Source organism: Tiliqua scincoides, chromosome 9, assembly GCF_035046505.1.
Source record: "Tiliqua scincoides isolate rTilSci1 chromosome 9, rTilSci1.hap2, whole genome shotgun sequence".
Lineage (NCBI taxonomy): Eukaryota > Metazoa > Chordata > Lepidosauria > Squamata > Scincidae > Tiliqua > Tiliqua scincoides.
In genome coordinates this window covers 17,936,273-17,954,710 of record NC_089829.1, presented here as the reverse complement: position 1 = coordinate 17,954,710, position 18,438 = coordinate 17,936,273, and the positions used below count along the sequence as shown (strand labels likewise).

Here is an 18,438-nt window from a genome sequence, read left to right as displayed (position 1 = left end):
TGCAGCCAGAGGGTCACTGTGGGAAATTAGGTGGGCCTTGGGTTGACCCAGCAGGGCTTCTCTAGACTTCTATTCTATTCTATTCTGTTCTATTCTGTTCTAATGTTCTATTCTGACGTGGTTTTTAAATTATTATTATTGTTATTAAAAACACTTTGGTAGAGTCCCCAGTGTCTGGTGGCCACTGCTACAATGCTATCTTGTTATTGTCTACCATGTCTATTCACTGACCCTCCAAAAACCTTGTCTAGGCTAGAAGCCACCCATTTACTCATGATCTAAATCTAAGTTTATTTCATGGCTGATGCAATTGCATAGATTTCCCTCCATCCCCACTCTGCTTGAGGCACCCACCTGTGGTTCTTATTCCTGTGCTGTAATCCACTCCCCTCACTGTGACAATTAAGAGCGCATGGGACCTGGAGCTGTGCTCATTCAGGTAGGTACATTCAGTTGCTCGGTTGATGTGGCCAAATTCAAAGACCTGAAGAAAGGCAGAAAAGCAGTTTCAGTTCCTGTCAATTTCCAAGCCAGGCCAATTCAGCAACTAATTCTCCTGCAGGACTCCCTCTCCAGTACATGGCCATGGTTGGCACAACAGGAGGTTGTGCAGCTGGCATTGCCTCTACAACCACTATGCACCCCTGCAGACCTTCATTTGTTTGCCATCAACAAGTAAAGCCACCTCCCACTCACCCCACATGCTAACCTCATTAATATCTTCTACACAATGTACTGGAAATTCAGTCAGTCCCGGCACATAGAGCTGCCCACTTCCGTTTGGGCACAGTTTGATGTCCAGCTTCTCCTGTGGCTCCTTTCCAAGCAAGTCTCTGAAAGGAGAGGGGCAGGCAGGGCAAAGGATCCCCAGTGAGGCCAGTAAGGCAGACACTGCTCTACAACTCTTACAACACAGAAGGGTGGATATACACTTGCATTCACTTAGAAAAGGAGAAATGCAAAGATCTAATACAGTCTTGTAGGTGCCCAATGTTTTACTGCTAGAATACACGAAACAAAAGACGATAACACAGTCACGATAACACAGTCAAGTTGATAACACAGTTATGGTCTTGCAGAGAGATTAGAGAAAGAAGTGCATCCAGTTCCTTGCCAAAAAGAGAAGTAATCTCATCACCCTTATGTTACAAAATGTGAAAAGAGACTGCTTCTCAGTTTGAGACACAAAACACCATTCAATTGTCCTAACAGGAGACCGAGAACAACCACCTGGGGGCAGCGGAGAGAATCATGGAGCAAATCTCTCATTTTAGTCAAAAGCATTTTTTAAATCTGATGAGGCATTATTATACTGTCTGGCTAAGAGTCCATATGGGATTCAGCCCTGCAGAGATAAAGGGAATTCCAATTGCTAGGGCTTAAGCCTGTCCCAGATTGTTTCAACCCCACAGCTAATTTTCAGAACAATTGAATTGGGACAGTAATATTATGACTGTCATTTGTCTTCAGTCAAGTTGTCATTTGACTGAAGACAACAGTGCTCCTGACCATGCACCAAGTACATTTCCTTGTAACCCTTGGAGCTTTTATGAAGATGAACCTCACCAGCTGCTTTTGTAAGTTAAGTAAGGATCTCTGAACACCTGCGGCTGCTGTAAGCACAAGGGTTTATCAACAAAGCAGTATTCCAGAAGGCCTCAAACTCTACAGACTCAAGAGTGCCCCTGCAGAGACTGCTTGTTACCTGAGGGCTTCATTGTAAATCTCTGCCATGCTGACAGTGATCCTGTAGTCCCAGTCTGATGCTTTTGCTTGCACTTCTGAGAAGAGAAGCTGCAGAGCCCGCTGGTTGATTCCTGGGTTTTCACGTATTCCCTGGGGAGGAAGATCAAAGATATGATGCTTCTGCTATACATTAATGCTAGAGAGAAATGACATCTGAAAGTTGGGCAGGCAGCAGATCCACTCATATGGGACAGCCCAGTAAAGATGAGAAGGGAGGTCCCTGGCTGTTTATTCCCAACTTTGAAGTCTATCACTTCAGAACATGAAAGGGCCAGAAAGAAAAAAAAGTGCACCTCTATCTGCTCACCTCCATTGTGTATGTCTTGCCAGCACCTGTCTGCCCATAGGCAAATATGCAGACATTGTAACCATCAATGCAAGATGTGATGAGGGCTTGCACTTCCCGGAAGACCTGTGGAAAACAACACTTTGGTAAAATATCAACAATGATTATCAGCACAATTCTCTCTGCTGCTAGACATCTTCATGAGACTGTCAGTTTAACCCAGTGATTTTCAACTTTTTCATCTCATGGCACACTGGCAAGGCACTAAAATTGTCAAGGCACACCATCAGTCTTTGACAAGGCACACTGTGCTGGCAAAGGGGGCTCACATCCCCAATAGTCCTACTAATAAACGACCCCCTCCCAAATTCCTGTGGCACAGCTGAGGACCATTCACAGCACACCAATGTGCCATGGCACAGTGGTTGAAAATGGCTGGTCTAACCTCTACAGATCAGGAGCTTCTTAGGCACAAGTTGAACGCATACAGATCAGGAGTTTCTTAGGTGCAGGATGAACTAGAAAGGTACAGAGCTGCCATGAGGATGGATTTCTCTGCCTGCTGCTAAAGGTGAGAGTTTCCTTCAAGCCACACCCAGCTAACCGAAGAAGAGCCCAATCTCTCTTCCCCACCATAGTATGTAGTCACGGCAAAAAAGGCTGCACCACATGCCATTGGGGGGAGGGGCAGAGAACCCAATCTGGGAAGCTTGAAAGAGATAAGAGAAAACCATTTTCCCTTGCCCATCCATAAGCTCCTTGACTGCCAATGGTACAAGTCAGAGGAGCTTCCCTGCTGTCTGCATTAGTAGCCCAGAAATGCATGGCTATGCATGCTTCCATATTGGAATTTACAATGCCATAAAGCATGTACTGCTGCTGGAACAATAGTTCTGGAGGTGGCAGCACTGCACAGAATTTGGCTATAAGTGATGAAAGCAGTAGACAATCCTGATTTTACTTACATCTTCCTGTGTTGCTTCAGGAGGAAAAACTTTGTCAAGCTCAAAAGATACCAGTTTCCCTTTGTGCATCAGATGTAGGATGGCATCATCATCGGCGTCAAAAGTCACTGCATTGGCAGCTTCTGGTCCTTCACCATCCTCTTTAGTTATGGGCCTGACACGGCCAAAAACACGGATATTTCCTTTAGCAGGGAATTAAAGAGTTATCATTTAGACAACAGTTTCTCAGCTCCTGTTTTGCAAAGAAACAAAAGAAGCTGAGGACTTTCTAACTGATAGCATATCCCAAAGTACCACTTTTGAAAACTGCACTGGGGACAAGGGGTGGCTCATGGCCTTGTTTTTTGTGAAACAGAATGTGAGCAAATCCACTCTTTGTCAGAGAATCAACAGCAAAATCATCTGAACCAGTTAATTGAAAGATGTTTATGTCCTATGGTTGTCTCAAGTTGGGCACCACAGAATCAACCACCTTGGTGGTCAGCTTCATGGTAACTGGACCCAATTTAGTGGTACCCATCTCTTGTCACCGAGCAAGTACCAGAAGCATACAGACCTTTCAACCGCACAAGTTCGTTGTGACACTTTTTCCGAAGCTGCAGTTCTTTGCGATATTTTCTTAGCAGCTCCTGGTTTGTGGTGTTCACTTCTTCAACAGCCTGCCCAATCTTTAGGAGAGGATGCAAGGGAAAACACCAGTCAAATAAATGAAGAATTTTGCCCACCCCCATCACAGGTGAACAATGTTATCTCCTCACCCATCTCCTGTATTGAGGAGACAAAAAGGAATTGAACAACAGAAAGGAGAGGGGTAGCCACAAATGGTTTCTGTCCTGGCATTTGCAAAAGTAAACATTTTGCTGCTGGGCTGACCTCTGACTTGGCACTCTGCAGGGCTTCTTGAAGTAGAAGAGGGAATTCTCTGACCTGTCTCTTCAGGCTATTGTAATCATTCGTGAGGGTTCGAAGAGCTGGCTGAAGCGTAAGAAGATTGGTTCGCACTCCTACGAAGAAGCAATAAGGTATAGTAAGAGACCATAGGTCCATCCACAAAAGTGCAACTGCATTGCCACAACTTTCCTTTCCCTTCCTTAAGGAGCTGGGGAAAGGAATGCTCAGTGTTTCCCTAAGTGAACACCCAGCCAAGTTCTGCCAAGACATTTTGCCAGCTGAAATATATTCACCTGCCAGATTCTCATGCACAGCTTTCATTTCTACTTGTGCTCGACTGAAGGCTTCTTCAATTGCTCGGTTTTTGTCTTCTTCCATGCTCTGCATCTCCTCCAGCATCTGTTCATGAGCCCTCTCTAGCTCAGACTCATACATCATAACCTAGAAAATAGATCAAAATGAAGTTGACAGAGTGAAAGGGCAGCCTTCCTTCTCTCTTCAACCACTATCCAATGACCTGAAGAAATCTGCCACTGATGAGAAGGAATTAAAGACCAGAGGAAGACTGCAGGCCTCTTCTGGACCCATCAGGTTACTCAAGCCAAGGAGAAGGCACATGACAATTCTGGAGGGCAGAAGTACTGCAGCCGTGGAAAGTAAGAGAAACTGCTTCAGGCCTTCTTGCAAGTAAGAAGAGAAGGAAGCTCAATATTACAACCTAAGAGGCTTCAGATCCCATGGGATGAAGACACATTCTAACAGACCAAAGCAGTGGTAAACTGCTTCCAAACTCAAATGGTCCACCAAGCCCTGGAACGTACCTGTGCCCTGAGCTGGGCTGCTGTCTTCTGAGAGTTCTGCAGCTGCTGCTCCATCTCTTTCAGCACCTGCCTCTGCATCCCAACTTGCTCTTGCAAATACTGGTTCCGAGACTGGGTTTCGCAGAGGGCCTGCTTGGTCTTGGAGGACTCCACTTCCACAGTTCTGATAACATACTAGGAGAAAAAGCAAGGAAAACTTACAGAAGTTAACAGCTGGCAACTGGGGAGAGGGGGGAATCATCTCCAGACAAGCATTCCCGCACTGCTATGGTAATGAGAAATGTGTTTTTATTTCAGAAATCTAACATAAGGGGCCAAGTTCAACCCCCAGAAATGTGTTTTGCCTCTTCTTACCACCCCACTCCCAGACACACGTACATTTCTTCTGACACCACCACTGCCAGGAATCCAAGAGCAAAAACACTGTATTAGCTAATCAGAGTAGAAGGAAAAGCCAGCAAGGAGAAGATGCACAACTCTCACCACCACCCGTGGGTGTATTTTCAAGCTGAACTGCGTTCCTCTGACCTCACAGAGAAACACCAACTGCTTTCTGAGGATGAGGAGAAGTCAGAGCAACATCCCCTTCCCTCCTTTTAAAAATTTTGTATTCTACTAATACGCAGAAAAAATATACCATAAGCCACTAGGTGGAAAAGGGAACTGAGATATAAATATTTTAAAATAAACAAATCAGTCAATTCCAGCTTGACCTCCTTAAGTCAGCTTGTGAAAATGACAGAGACAGCTTGAGAAAATGACAGAGACTCAAAGCACATCAGTCACACCCTCTAAGCCATTGTCTCTCAAAATGTGGGTTGGGACCCACTAGGTGGGTTGCAAGCCAATTTCAGGTGGGTCCCATTCATTTCAATATTTTATTTTTAATATATTAGACTTAATGCTACCATGGTATGTGCCTGCATTTGGGGAAATGTGACAGACCATTACTTTTAACAAGCCATTATGTATATTCTTTTAACAATGATTGTCAATGGGACTTACTCCTGGGTAAGTATGGGTAGGATTGCAGCCTAGGATTGTTAAAAATTTTCCAGCTTGATGATGTCATTTTCGGTCATATTGTGACCTAATATTGTATTAATATTATAATGCTGTTTAATTATATAATTAATATTATAATGCCGTTGTACAAATCGATGGTAAGGCCACACCTGGAGTATTCCGTCCAGTTCTGGTCGCCACATCTCAAAAAGGACATAGTGGAAATGGAAAAGGTGCAAAAGAGAGCAACTCAGATGATTACTGAGCTGGGGCACCTTCCTTATGAGGAAAGGCTACGGCGTTTGGGCCTCTTCAGCCTAGAAAAGAGACGCCTGAGGGGGGACATGATTGAGACATACAAAATTATGCATGGGAAGGACAGAGTGGATAGAAAGATGCTCTTTACACTCTCACATAACACCAGAACCAGGAGACATCCACTAAAATTGAGTGTTGGGAGGGTTAGGACAGACAAAAGAAAATATTTCTTTACTCAGCGCGTGGTCAGTCTGTGGAACTCCTTGCCACAGGATGTGGTGACGGCATCTGGCCTGGATGCCTTTAAAAGGGGATTGGACAAGTTTCTGGAGGAAAAATCAATTACGGGAAAAATCCATTACAAGCCATGATGTGTATGTGCAACCTCCTGATTTTAGAAATGGGCTATGCCAGATGCAAGGGAGGGCTCCAGGATGCAGGTCTCTTGTTATCTGGTGTGCTCTCTGGGGCATTTGGTGGGCCGCTGTGAGATACAGGAAGCTGGACTAGATGGTCTTATGGCCTGATCCAGTGGGGCTGTTCTTATGTTCTTATGTCATGACATGTCCAGTGGATCCTGACAGATTCTCATCCTAAAAAGTGAGTACTGATGCTAAATGTGTGCGAACCATTGCTCTAAGCAACTTCAAGAAATCATGGAGCACAAATCCCTTGCAAATTGTTCCAGGGTCCACCTCACCTTGATCTGTTGAGGTTGGGCTTTAAGGTTGGCAATTGTCTCCTGACTATCCCGGAGTCTCCGGCTGAGTCGCTCCTCTTCCTCCGCCTTCTCTGCTAAAGAGTCTTTCAGCCGTAGTTCCACCTCAGCCAGGCGATTGGTCTTCTGCTCCACTTCAAGATCCAACTCAGACAAACGCCCCTTCACTTCTTCTGCTTCTTGCCTTAGCTGTGCCAGCTTCTCCTGCAGCTTCACATTCTCCTGAGTAGCAAAGAGGGAAGGAAGATTACATTACATCAGAAATACAGCTGTGACTGGGCAACCTCCAGGCATCCCAGCAAAAAACAGCCGCCGTTTACCTGGCTGTGCTCACAGTTCACACATTTCACAGACCGCTTCTTCAGCTCCTGCAGGTGTGCCTCACACTCCTTCATCTCTTGTTTCAGGCGCATATTTTCTGCAACCAAGAGATCCCGGTGCTTCTCCAGGTCTGTGCCACCCTGAGGAGGGCACAGAAGGTAGGAGGAGCTTTAGGGGAACATACACATCATGGACAATTTTATATGTCACCCTTGGGTAGCCTACTGGACCCCAGGGAAGAATTAACAAATGGAGTCTGTCATGGGAATGTGGGGCTAGCAGAAGTTTCTTACCAATCTCCCGACTTGACTCTTTCAGCTTCCTGAAGAGGACACAAAACCTTACCAAAAAAATTACCTATCTCTGTCACCACTGCAGGTGTTCAATCCCCCATAGGAAGCGGACTCATAGATGAGTCCCTTGGTTCATCCAAGGTAAATTCTATCAACCCAGATTTTAAAGCACAATACTGTAGCAGAAAAGTAGACTGGCTGGCTTCAAAGGAATCAAGAATGAAAGGCAAGTACAAGAAAAGATAGCTGAACATCTGTCAAAAAGACCAGTGTACAATTTGTCATCAGCAACTCTGGCCATCTCCCATGTAAACATTGTAGTTGCTGTCCTCAGTACTTACTAAGGATCAAGTACTCCACTAGGAATAAGAAATATCAGCTAAGGAATCAAATTACATGTAATCTCAAAGCAGAAAAACAGGGCCAGGAGTAAGAACACTGACAATCCCCTAGCAAAACTCTACTGTGTTCCAGCAAGGTTTACTTTTCTCTCCTTCAGAACGGGTTTTTGACCATAAATACAGTTGCATTTATCCAAATGTGGTCTTATTTCAAGGTATATACTCTGGATTCACACATCATGTATCTTGGTCTCTCAGGGACTGAAATAACAGAATCAAAACTATGGTACGTTCTCCATTGTACACTTTACTTATAGTAGTATTACTTCTTCACAGAATTGAGACCTTCACCTTGATTTTTGTTTGTTTGGAATTGTTGCACATAAACTGGGGCCATTTTCTGCTCTTGCCCTATAAAATGGATGGCTTTGCTACACCTTGTCACTGTTGCTAAACCTGTTTTGTATCAGATGGTAAAAGTCTGGCTCATGTATACGTTTGTAATTCTATTTTTCCATGTTTTGTTCTTTTTTGCTATTTTGTGCCTTAAACCACATAATCTGTGAGTACCATCATTCTTCATGTATAACTTCCTTTTATGAAGTTAGCACCACTTTGCTTTGACAAGTGCTTGTCCCTTTGCTTGTAGCAACCCAGCAATGAATATTGAGAATGTCTTTTGGGGTAGCTCTATTGCCATTCTGCCAATTTTCTTTTCCTCTCTATCCTGTTTCTAATCTTGTTTTGTTTAAACCAATTATTGACTTCCTTTAAATTTTTAATTGTCCTCCTTTCATACAAAAAGGGAAAAGTCAGATCAAATATATTTAAAAATAAAAAATGCATATGGAAATATCTTATTTAGACACAACTTCTTGTTGGGAAACCTTTACTTATTAGGAGCTATAAACTCAAACGGCGATTTCAGATTTTTTACTATGAAATAAAATATTTTAAGTACTTCCAAGGAATTCTCATTTAGCACCACATCTACCTGGAAATAGCCAATAAGTGTTATTCTGTAGGTCTCCAGCTACTTGAGACTGACCAGGTCTTGAGCTTTTTGATGTACCCAGAAAGCAGCAGGTCCAGACAGCAGCAGAAGTTATTATCTCACTATCCCAAAATGATTGCAAGATCTCCTCCAAGTGTTGTGTCTTCAAGTCCAATCAAATATGACACAGTGATCTGTGATTAGGGCTGCTAACCTTTTTATTTTTAACCTTTAAAGCGGATGAACACAGCTCAATGTTTTATTGATGCAGTAGTACTGGAAGAGTGGGTTATCACTGCCCCCCTCTCTGTGCCATTTCCTCAGTCTAAATACTCTCTCCCCAAAGTGATTATTGGTCTCAGTAAGGGCACTTCAATAGTCAGTGTGACTGTAGCTTTATTATTTGGAGTAAATCTTTGCATACAAGGAAATTAAATACACATATATACCAAACAGACAGGCTGCTGATAATTGGTTTTTTAGCCTTGGAAAAAAATGAAGGCCAATGTGGATTGTAGTCATCACACAAACTTTAACCCAAGGCCCAATCCTATGCAATTTTCTAGCACCGCAGTCTTGAGTTAAGGGAACAAATGTTCCTTCATCTTGAGGAGGCCCCCGTGACTGCCCGTAGGATGCAGCACACACCCCACTGGCACAGCTGCATTGGCGCTGGAAAGTTGATAGGACAGGGGCCCTAATTCCTTAAACACTCCATGATGTATTTACAAGGAATGTAGAGTAGTACTCTGCCACCTTTAGGGTGCTGCTGCATCAACATGCAACAGCAAGTTCCAGGTTTGAAAAATGCCAATTCAGAAGAATTGTGGTCAGCAACATCAACACCAACCCTGTTAGGATAAAGAAATTGAAACCTGATAATTTACCTAAACAGAGTTTTACTGAAGTCTCTAAAGGAAAAAAAAATTCTAGCAGAACTAGAGGAAGGTATTTTGTACACTGATTCAAGGCACGACTCCTCAGAAGGACGACCAAGTTCAACAGGATGCATTTCCTCTGCCTATGGCTACAGCCTAAAAGTAAATGAAGTTGGCTAGCACCTTATTTTCATTCCATCTTGTCAGCCTTCTCAATTATAAACTACTGAGAAGCATCTCTTAAGCAAGGTGTTTATATGAGTCGAGCAATGCAAAGGAGGATATGTAACTCACCAATGCAGAATGAAGCCTGCTCATTTCCTGGGCTTGTTCCAGGAGCTGGTCCTTCAGACTTTCTGTCTGACAAACATATAAATTTAAAGAGACATAATTGCCAGACTGACAGACAAATGGAGAGATGCATGAGGGAATATTACTAGTTCCAAGAAGCTATATTCTAGACATAGATCATCCTCCAATTTAAAATAGAGTTAAGGTAATTACAAATTCACTGATGCATAAATGGAGCATGGAAATTTGTTTAACTTCCACAAGTTAAGTAAAGCAGTAACTTCCACAACTTAAGTAAAGTAAATGCAAGCAGTAAAGACATTCTATGGTCTCACACCTTGTGCTTTCTTATGACTTGGCCTGCCTGAACACATAGTTTTCCTTGAGTTTTCAGCCCCAATCCTTTTTCCTCTTCAAGTTGGAGCAACCCTTAAGCTAAATGAATCCAAAAAATTATTTCCAACCCTTAGCAAAAATGTCTCACACCCAATAACTTTGTCCAGTCTGGGCAGCCAGAGCCGTTAATGCTGGTCACTTGGCTGAGGATGCCGCTGGCAGCAAGGGAGAGGTGTCCAGGACAAAGGGCCTCTCTCAGGAGTGAAAAGAGAAGCCCAGACAGTCTGAGACATAGCCAGGTGCGGGGGTTAAACCACCCAGCTTCCTCCTGCCTGCCTTTTCCTCCCAGGGATCACAGGCAGTCACCCTCACAGGGTGGTCACCTACCTTCCCCATTAGCTGCTGGAAAACCTTTATATGCAGGCACCTCTGGTCTATACCCCACCCCTTCCTGCCCTTGCCCCTGTGCAAATGCTGCTCCTTTTATAGGCCCTGATCCTGAAGTCATGCCATTGGCTCATTATCTGGAAGGAGTAGGACCATCTGCAACCCAGGCACCTTGCAGCAACCCTGGAAGTGGATGCTGTGTTGGGCAGCAATTGCTTAATTCGCCCAAGACAGCTCCAACTTGCTCAGCAGTAGCTGTGTTGCCACTTTGGGGAAGGGGTGGGGTCACTGTGGCTGGGACACCTGGCGACAAGCCTGGTCAGGCCGCAGAAGACTACCAGCCATCAGGGGCTCCACAGGACGGTCCACAGGAGCTGGAGGTGAGGACAGCCCTGGACAAACTTATAAGAACACTCAGGGGGATGGGAGCCCTCACCAACCATAACAACATGACCACTCTGCACTGTTCTGGTAAGCATTACAGTCTTGACATTTTTATTAAAAACATACCTCATCCAACATTCCACCCCCAGCTTTGTCCCCACCTTAATTTTGGCCACAACTTATTCCACAAGTTTTTCCCAGAAAATAGTGAGCAAAGGCATACTCATTAGGAGACTCCACAACAACATACCTGGTTCTGCAGCTGCACTGTCTGAGCAAGTTGGCTGTTCTCCTGCACAGAAAGTTTTTCCTGCAGTGCAAGCAACTGTTGCTGCAGCTGCAACTTTTCCTCTTGCATCTGGGCCAGGGACTCCACCATCTTCTGAACCATAGGAAGTTGATGTGCCCCTGACATGCTGGGCTGTTTCCCGCTGAAGAATCTCCTCCCTGCAATAAGACAGATAATTCAGAGCAAGCAGACAAGACACCAGGAGGTGTGTCTGCAGATGAGATGAGGGGGAGACCAGCATGTGATGAAGTGGAAGCACTACAGGGCCGAGAACAGCACAGACTACAAAGCAGAATCCTCTGAAGGGCTGATGCAAGATGGAAAGCACCAGCTAAGTGCCAGCCCAGGACAGATTAGCAACTGTCTATCAGTGATGTAGGGAGATGGTGCATGAACCTCCAGCTACATCTTGTCAGAGTAACAGACCTGCAACAGCCAGAGTAAGCCTGGTGGTCCAAGGAAGGCAATACTGCAATCCCAGAATCAAGGCAAAACCAGGCTGCAGAGGTGGAGGCAATTCTGGAATCAAGGCAAAACCAGGTTGCAGCCAGAGACGGACCCAAATCACTGCTGGCATTTACATCACCAAAGGAAAAACTGTCATTTCCATTCTGTCCCAGTAATATTTGAAGCAATCTGTAATCTGTTTTGTAGCTATCATGGCCTAACCTAATGAACATGGGAATTACCTGTGGTGATTGATGGGCGGATGCACCAGTCTGCCCAAGCCCCTCCACCACCCATTTTAAGACTGTTCAAAGCTTTAGACTTTGGGACTTCAACACCACACTCTCGAACATCTTGTTCTATCCCCCTTTTCTTTTATTCAACTCCTGGTCTAAAGACAGTTCATATGAAGCTCACTCCATGTTTTGCAATTTTTAAAAATTTGTGTTTAATAATACATTATATCACCACCCACTGGACAGTTTGAAGGAATGATTTCCCCAGACCATTACTTATTGGTTTGGAATTTTTCCCACAGCACAGATAACAATTGCTAAATACCTGCACCATACCAACCTGCTGACATTAGAGAGTCAGGGTTGGCCTGAGATCTCCTGCTGCTCAAGGTGGCACACCTATGCAGGTGTTACCCCCTTCCCTGGCAGCCTGCTAGCAACTGTTCCTCCACCTTCCCAAATCCAGGGAATTGAAGTATGAGCACCAAAGATGGGAGGGCAGATGGGAGCAGGCAATCCACACCAAAGCTGCTTGAGGGCCAAATCCTATCCAATTTTGCAGCGCTGGTGCAGCCATGCCAACAGGGCATGCACTGCATTCTGCAGTAGGGGGACAATCATGGAGGCCTCCTCTAGCTAAGGAAATATTTGTTCCCTTTTCTCGGGATTGCACTGTGGCCGCACCAGCACTGGAAAGTTGGACAGGATTGGGCCCTGAGTCAAGGATAGAGTGGGCCATGACGGGAATGCTTCTTCAAATCCTGAAACCAGCTAATAATGGCCAGGTTAACTGAATGTGTTAGTTGACAAGTCGTAGAAACGTTTCAGAAAATCTGAGGATCCCATATGCGGAACATACGGGTACCCATTTCAACTTACACATTTGTCCTTGCAAGATATTTTCTCTGTTGTATATCTTTGGGGGTAATTTGTATACGGTTTATGTGAAAATTATACATAGATACACTACTGTTGCTTTTGGATTTTTTTCTAATGAACCTGCATGATTGCACGCAATTTTTGTCTAGGACTATAGTTTGTTGGAAAGGAGACTGGACTATTGAACGTTTTTTTAAAAGCCTTATTCAGTTGCAGTAGGAACAGTAACCTCTAATTGTAAGGGACAGCGCAGAGAAACAGCTTCCTCAGCACAGCGACGACAAGTGCGTATCTAGAAGATGGAAAAATAGCAGAGAAGACACAGAAATGCCACATCACCACTTCCTTGTAGCAAACCTCCAGAAGGAGGTTGGCCAGTGGGATGCACATGATGACCACACAAGCATGGAGAGTTTATAAATACCACGCTGCCTCTGTGCCCCAGGTGGAGGAGCTCTTCACCCACTGCAAGTTGCATCCCTGTCACCACAGGCAAGAAAGAAGAACACACAGAACCCATGATTTTCTTTATGATGTTAAAGAATTATATGTGCACACTCTTATACACATGCACACACACAATATTCTGGAGGCAATCTGAAATAAAACCTTCTCTTCAATAGCTACTTTGTGAAAGGTGAGAGAGGTGTGGCACACAAGTGCAAATCTGAGTTCCTATGGAGGAAAGTTGTCTCTGGTAGAGTTAGATGCAGATTCTCAGGCGTCATCCACAGAAGAGGTCAGGTAGCATAAGGGGAGGCAACCTCTATAGATGCATGCCCTTCTATGATTGAAAGTTTAATATTCTTCCTGCCTGCTCAGGGACAATTTGTCAATTCTCACTTTGATTAGATAAATCTGCCCTACCCATCATTAAGGAACTTGCAAGTCTGCAAAAAGGTGCAAACAGGAAAGCTTCCCTTTGTCTTGGAAGAGTGTCTTCGTGGGCGTAGAGAGCCAAAGGAGGCGTGTGCTCCTTTTCAAGGTGAGCTGATTTTCCTGCCACTTTCACACCATTTTGTTCTAAGAGCGGCATGTGGTGCTTTCCATTTTTAGAAATGAGGTGAACCAAGAATGAATTTTTCTGCAGTCAAGTACATGAGCACTTTCAGGCAGACAATATCATGGGCCAAGTAGTAATGCAACAATTTTGGTTTTTATGTTTTGCCATTAGCTTTTGAACTTTTCCTTCCTTTTTAGTTGTAAGCATAATGTAACTCTGCTTTCCTTGAACCAATTCATTTTAAAAAATAAATCTTAAAAAAAATTTGAATTCTTTGTCTTGCATTTTTCCCAACTGCCCACCCACTAAGGCCACAATTCTATACCTGCTTAGCTGGGAGTAGGTGCTTTGGACTTAGTGGAACTTACTTCTGAATAGACATGCACAGGATTGTGCTATAAGAGTTCTGAACCACTCCTTAATAAGGTGTTATTTTATAAGAGGCTTTGAAGAGGTGGTCACAGGTGACTTGAAAGTATCTGCCACGGTGGCAGTTAAAACTTTGGTAAGTTTTGGTAGTCCTTCATCTTTGCTCTGTGCCCGATTCATCTCAGCAGTCAACCAAAAGTTATAGAAATAGCAACAGACTGAAGAACTGCAATGGATTTGCTATTGGCAAAACCGGCTGGCTCCCAAAATGAGGACACCAGCATCAGAAAAAAGGCAAGAGGCTGCCAAAGTCACTGCCAATCTGATCTGGAGAAACCCGCCAGGAGCACATAAGACTTCTCAAGATACTTTCCAGTTCTGCTTGACCTGCTGTGGCAAAGAAAGGGCACTGTTGTCTCCCTCCATCATTTACTTACTGCTTTATTCCCTGCTCCACCTCACTATGTTTGGTGAGTTTTCCTTGGATGTTTTCCTTGGATGTTTTCCATCTTTCTTAGCAGTCATTTTGTTTCCATCTTGGTTTAAACAGCCTCTTTCCTCCTGTTTGTTCTCTCTCTTCCTCTCACTGTCACTGAATCACTCTGCTGTGAGGCCCCACGAAGGGCAGAAACAAGACACACTGCAGCCTCTAAAACAGTCGAAATCAGGGAGCGCCACTTCACGCAAATGTGTCCGGACAAGCTTGGGTAATTAGGTTTTGAAACTGGAGGAGGAAGCCACAAGACCTAAACTATAACTCTTCTGGTGTGGTTTCTGCTCAGACTTTTGGAGAAAAGAGTCACAAGCACAGCATCAACAGCACACGGGAGGGAGCAAGAGAGGGACAGCAAATTGAGAGAAGAAACCAAGTTCACTCTCTCTGGGATGGAATACAAATTCCTCCAGCAAAAAGACACACTTCCAAAATGTTTTCTACCCTCACAAAGGCTAGACAGGCCACCAGCCAAGAGGGAATTGCTGTCCCTGCCAAGAGCTCAGGTTTCCATTCCACACTTCACATGGAATGTACTTTGCTTTTTGCACTTGTGTGCGTCTGAAGACAAAAGCAGCTGCCTACTGCACTATAAAACGTTGCATTCAGTTTCAACATACACTGTGGGATAGTTTTGTACCAGCTCTGCACAATCTGAGATGTGAAAGCTTGGGGGAAAAGCCATACAGAAACATGGGGGGCAGGAGGGAATTTCGTTACTCTCTCTTGCACGTGCCACTTACCCCCTACCTCTGGGCTGGGAAAACTGTATTTGAGACTTGCACACAATATTTTTTCTCTTTCACAATGATGAGTGAAATACTTTAAAAAAATATTTTCTTCTTATCATTACAGTCAATTACACTACTGTAAAACTCCACAGAGTCAAGATTCAGTATTTTAATGCTGGACAGCACTGCTCCCACTTTTGTCTGGATCACTAAACAAGCTACACCTGTAGGAGGACCATCAAATGTTGGGCCTCTTGATCTTATGGCAAGGCCTTTGTACAACACAGCTTTGTACAACACAGCAGCCAGACAATTCCTCTTGCTTTTCACTGGTCTCCTACTCTCATCTGCCATGCTGCAAAAAACTGGTACGAAAAAGCACATGTGCGGTAAAGGAACAAATTAATGTGTGAATGAGTGAGAAGCTTCTTTTAATTCATTCTAACCTTCCACTTCATGAAGTCCACAAAACTCAAAATGAAAAGTTCAGAACCAGAAACTCTGGGTCTTCCAGACACTGATTAGAGAAACAGCTTGCTATGCTACTTTAACAAGGATATACTATTTACTGGATGGAACAAATATTTAAAAAATAAGAATTCAGAATAGTTTTGTCTGCAGTTACCATGATGCCTATAGCCTGATCCTATATTCTAAATCTAAAGCAGATTCCATTGAGTTCAAAGGGGCTCACTCCAAATTAAATGTGCATAGCATTACAGTGCATGTATAATTAGGATATACTAATAGTTAGTTGGCAACCTTCAGTCTCGAAAGACTATGGTATCGCGCTCTGAAAGGTGGTTCTGGAACAGCGTCTAGTGTGGCTGAAAAGGCCGATTCGGGAGTGACAATCCCTTCCACACTGGGAGCAAGTGCAGTCTGTTCCTGGTCTGTCTCCCTGGCTATGGGCCTTCCTTCTTTGCCTCTTAGCCTCAGACTGTTGGCCAAGTGTCTCTTCAAACTGGGAAAGGCCATGTTGCACAGCCTGCCTCCAAGCGGGCCGCTCAGAGGCCAGGGTTTCCCACTTGTTGAGGTCCACTCCTAAGGCCTTCAGATCCCTCTTGCAGATGTCCTTGTATTGCAGCTGTGGTCTACCTGTAGGGCGCTTTCCTTGCATGAGTTCTCCATAGAGGAGATCCTTTGGGATCCGGCCATCATCCATTCTCACGACATGACCGAGCCAACACAGGCGTCTCTGTTTCAGTAGTGCATACATGCTAGGGATTCCAGCACGTTCCAGGACTGTGTTGTTTGGAACTTTGTCCTGCCAGGTGATGCCGAGAATACGTCGGAGGCAGCGCATGTGGAAAGCATTCAGTTTCCTCTCCTGTTGTGAGTGAAGAGTCCATGACTCGCTGCAGTACAGAAGTGTACTCAGGACGCAAGCTCTGTAGACCTGGATCTTGGTATGTTCCGTCAGCTTCTTGTTGGACCAGACTCTCTTTGTGAGTCTGGAAAACGTGGTAGCTGCTTTACCGATGCGTTTGTTTAGCTCGGTATCGAGATATACTAATAAGCAAATCTATTTCTACTCCATAATTACATCATAGAAAGGCTTATTTAATGAGCTCTCTCAAAAACTATGAGTATGAGACTTAAGGCATGAGAGGGAGGGAAGGAGAGAACAAACAGGCACACCATTTGTTCCCAGTCCAACAAACCATGATGTTATGCCTTTATTGTAATGTCTGAACAAAGTCCCTATTTCTAAGATGATGGTTTTAATTTTCAACTTTTGATTATTTTCCTATTGTCTTCACTACCAAACACAAAGTTATATTCAGGTACTTAGGAATTATTGTAGTTAGTATCTGAATAAAACAAAGGCATTCATACTTTTATGTTTCAAAATATAAGAAATGGTACAACCTTAAAGGTTGCACAGGGCAGTCTTTATGTCCTTAACATGATACGGTTTAGATTTAATAAGAATTGCATATACAGTATTTCTATTTTTCCCATCTCAGTTCTCATGCATCGTAAGAGGGAAGGGAAATTTCTCTCCATGGCTTTAAAATTTATGAAAATGTATCTCTGCATATCCTACTCCATCTGTCTTCTCATGCCTTGGGACAGGTGCCTGCCTTCTCTTTCATTGCAAAGGATCAAGCACTTTGATGGCATTATATAAAGAAATACATTCAAAAGTAGTAAGCAGGTCAGGGCTGCTTTACATACACACATTGTATTGTATTGGCAACCTTCAGTCTCGAAAGACTATGGTATCGCGCTCTGAAAGGTGGTTCTGGCACAGCGTCTAGTGTGGCTGAAAAGGCCAATCCGGGAGTGACAATCCCTTCCACACTGGGAGCAAGTACAGTCTGTCCCTGGTCTGTCTCCCTGGCTATGGGCCTTCCTTCTTTGCCTCTTTGCCTCAGACTGTTGGCAAAGTGTCTCTTCAAACTGGGAAAGGCCATGCTGCACAGCCTGCCTCCAAGCGGGCCGCTCAGTGGCCAGGGTTTCCCACTTGTTGAGGTCCATCCCTAAGGCCTTCAGATCCCTTTTGCAGATGTCCTTGTATCGCAGCTGTGGTCTACCTGTAGGGCGCTTTCCTTGCACGAGTTCTCCATAGAGGAGATCCTTTGGGATCCGGCCATCATCCATTCTCACAACATGACCAAGCCAACGCACTTGCACTCAGTGCGCTCAGTTATAGCAGTTATCATGGTGCTTTGTACATGGGAAAGAAAGAGCTCAACCCTACAAAGAGACTCTGCCCATCCCCTCATAGCACCTTCAACATCATGTTTTTCAATTCGGCTGCAAGTCATTCAGTGCTTAGTTCATGAAATGGTGCACTGGGTCAAAAATATTTTCTTCTGGTTTTGTTTTTTTTAGCAGCCAAGAGGGGCTTCATCCAGATATGGACTGCTGTATGAGGGTGGTGGTTTAATACATCCTGCCAAAATTCTTCCCCCTCCCTTGCTACTGGCACCAGGACTAAAAGCTACAATGGGCACAAAGAGTTAAAACGCCCTCCCCACACAAACCATGGTCCTGATCCATATCCTTTGGCAATAGTTGTGGAAAACAAAAACAGAAGGGCAAAGCAAATGTTTAAGGCTGCATCTAG

The 18,438-nt window shown here is 44.2% G+C and overlaps 1 protein-coding gene across 8 annotated transcripts in view; it reads right to left on the bottom strand.

The window, feature by feature from the left end:
* The window catches only part of KIFC3 (kinesin family member C3), a 46,733-nt gene that overhangs the window by 11,278 nt on the left and 17,017 nt on the right, over window positions 1–18,438 (bottom strand). For 7 of the 8 annotated variants that reach the window (XM_066637262.1, XM_066637257.1, XM_066637256.1 and 4 more), the window contains 13 exons: window positions 11,166–11,362; window positions 9,812–9,877; window positions 7,011–7,151; window positions 6,673–6,912; window positions 4,710–4,883; window positions 4,182–4,329; window positions 3,871–4,001; window positions 3,554–3,665; window positions 2,998–3,179; window positions 2,054–2,158; window positions 1,706–1,836; window positions 710–833; window positions 355–484 (listed from right to left, as the gene is read on the bottom strand). In XM_066637262.1, the coding sequence (XP_066493359.1) occupies window positions 355–484; window positions 710–833; window positions 1,706–1,836; window positions 2,054–2,158; window positions 2,998–3,179; window positions 3,554–3,665; window positions 3,871–4,001; window positions 4,182–4,329; window positions 4,710–4,883; window positions 6,673–6,912; window positions 7,011–7,151; window positions 9,812–9,877; window positions 11,166–11,362 (1,881 nt within the window). Of the gene's footprint in view, window positions 1–354; window positions 485–709; window positions 834–1,705; window positions 1,837–2,053; window positions 2,159–2,997; window positions 3,180–3,553; window positions 3,666–3,870; window positions 4,002–4,181; window positions 4,330–4,709; window positions 4,884–6,672; window positions 6,913–7,010; window positions 7,152–9,811; window positions 9,878–11,165; window positions 11,363–18,438 lie in introns of those variants that run through there. The other variant, XM_066637264.1, reaches the window with a different exon arrangement.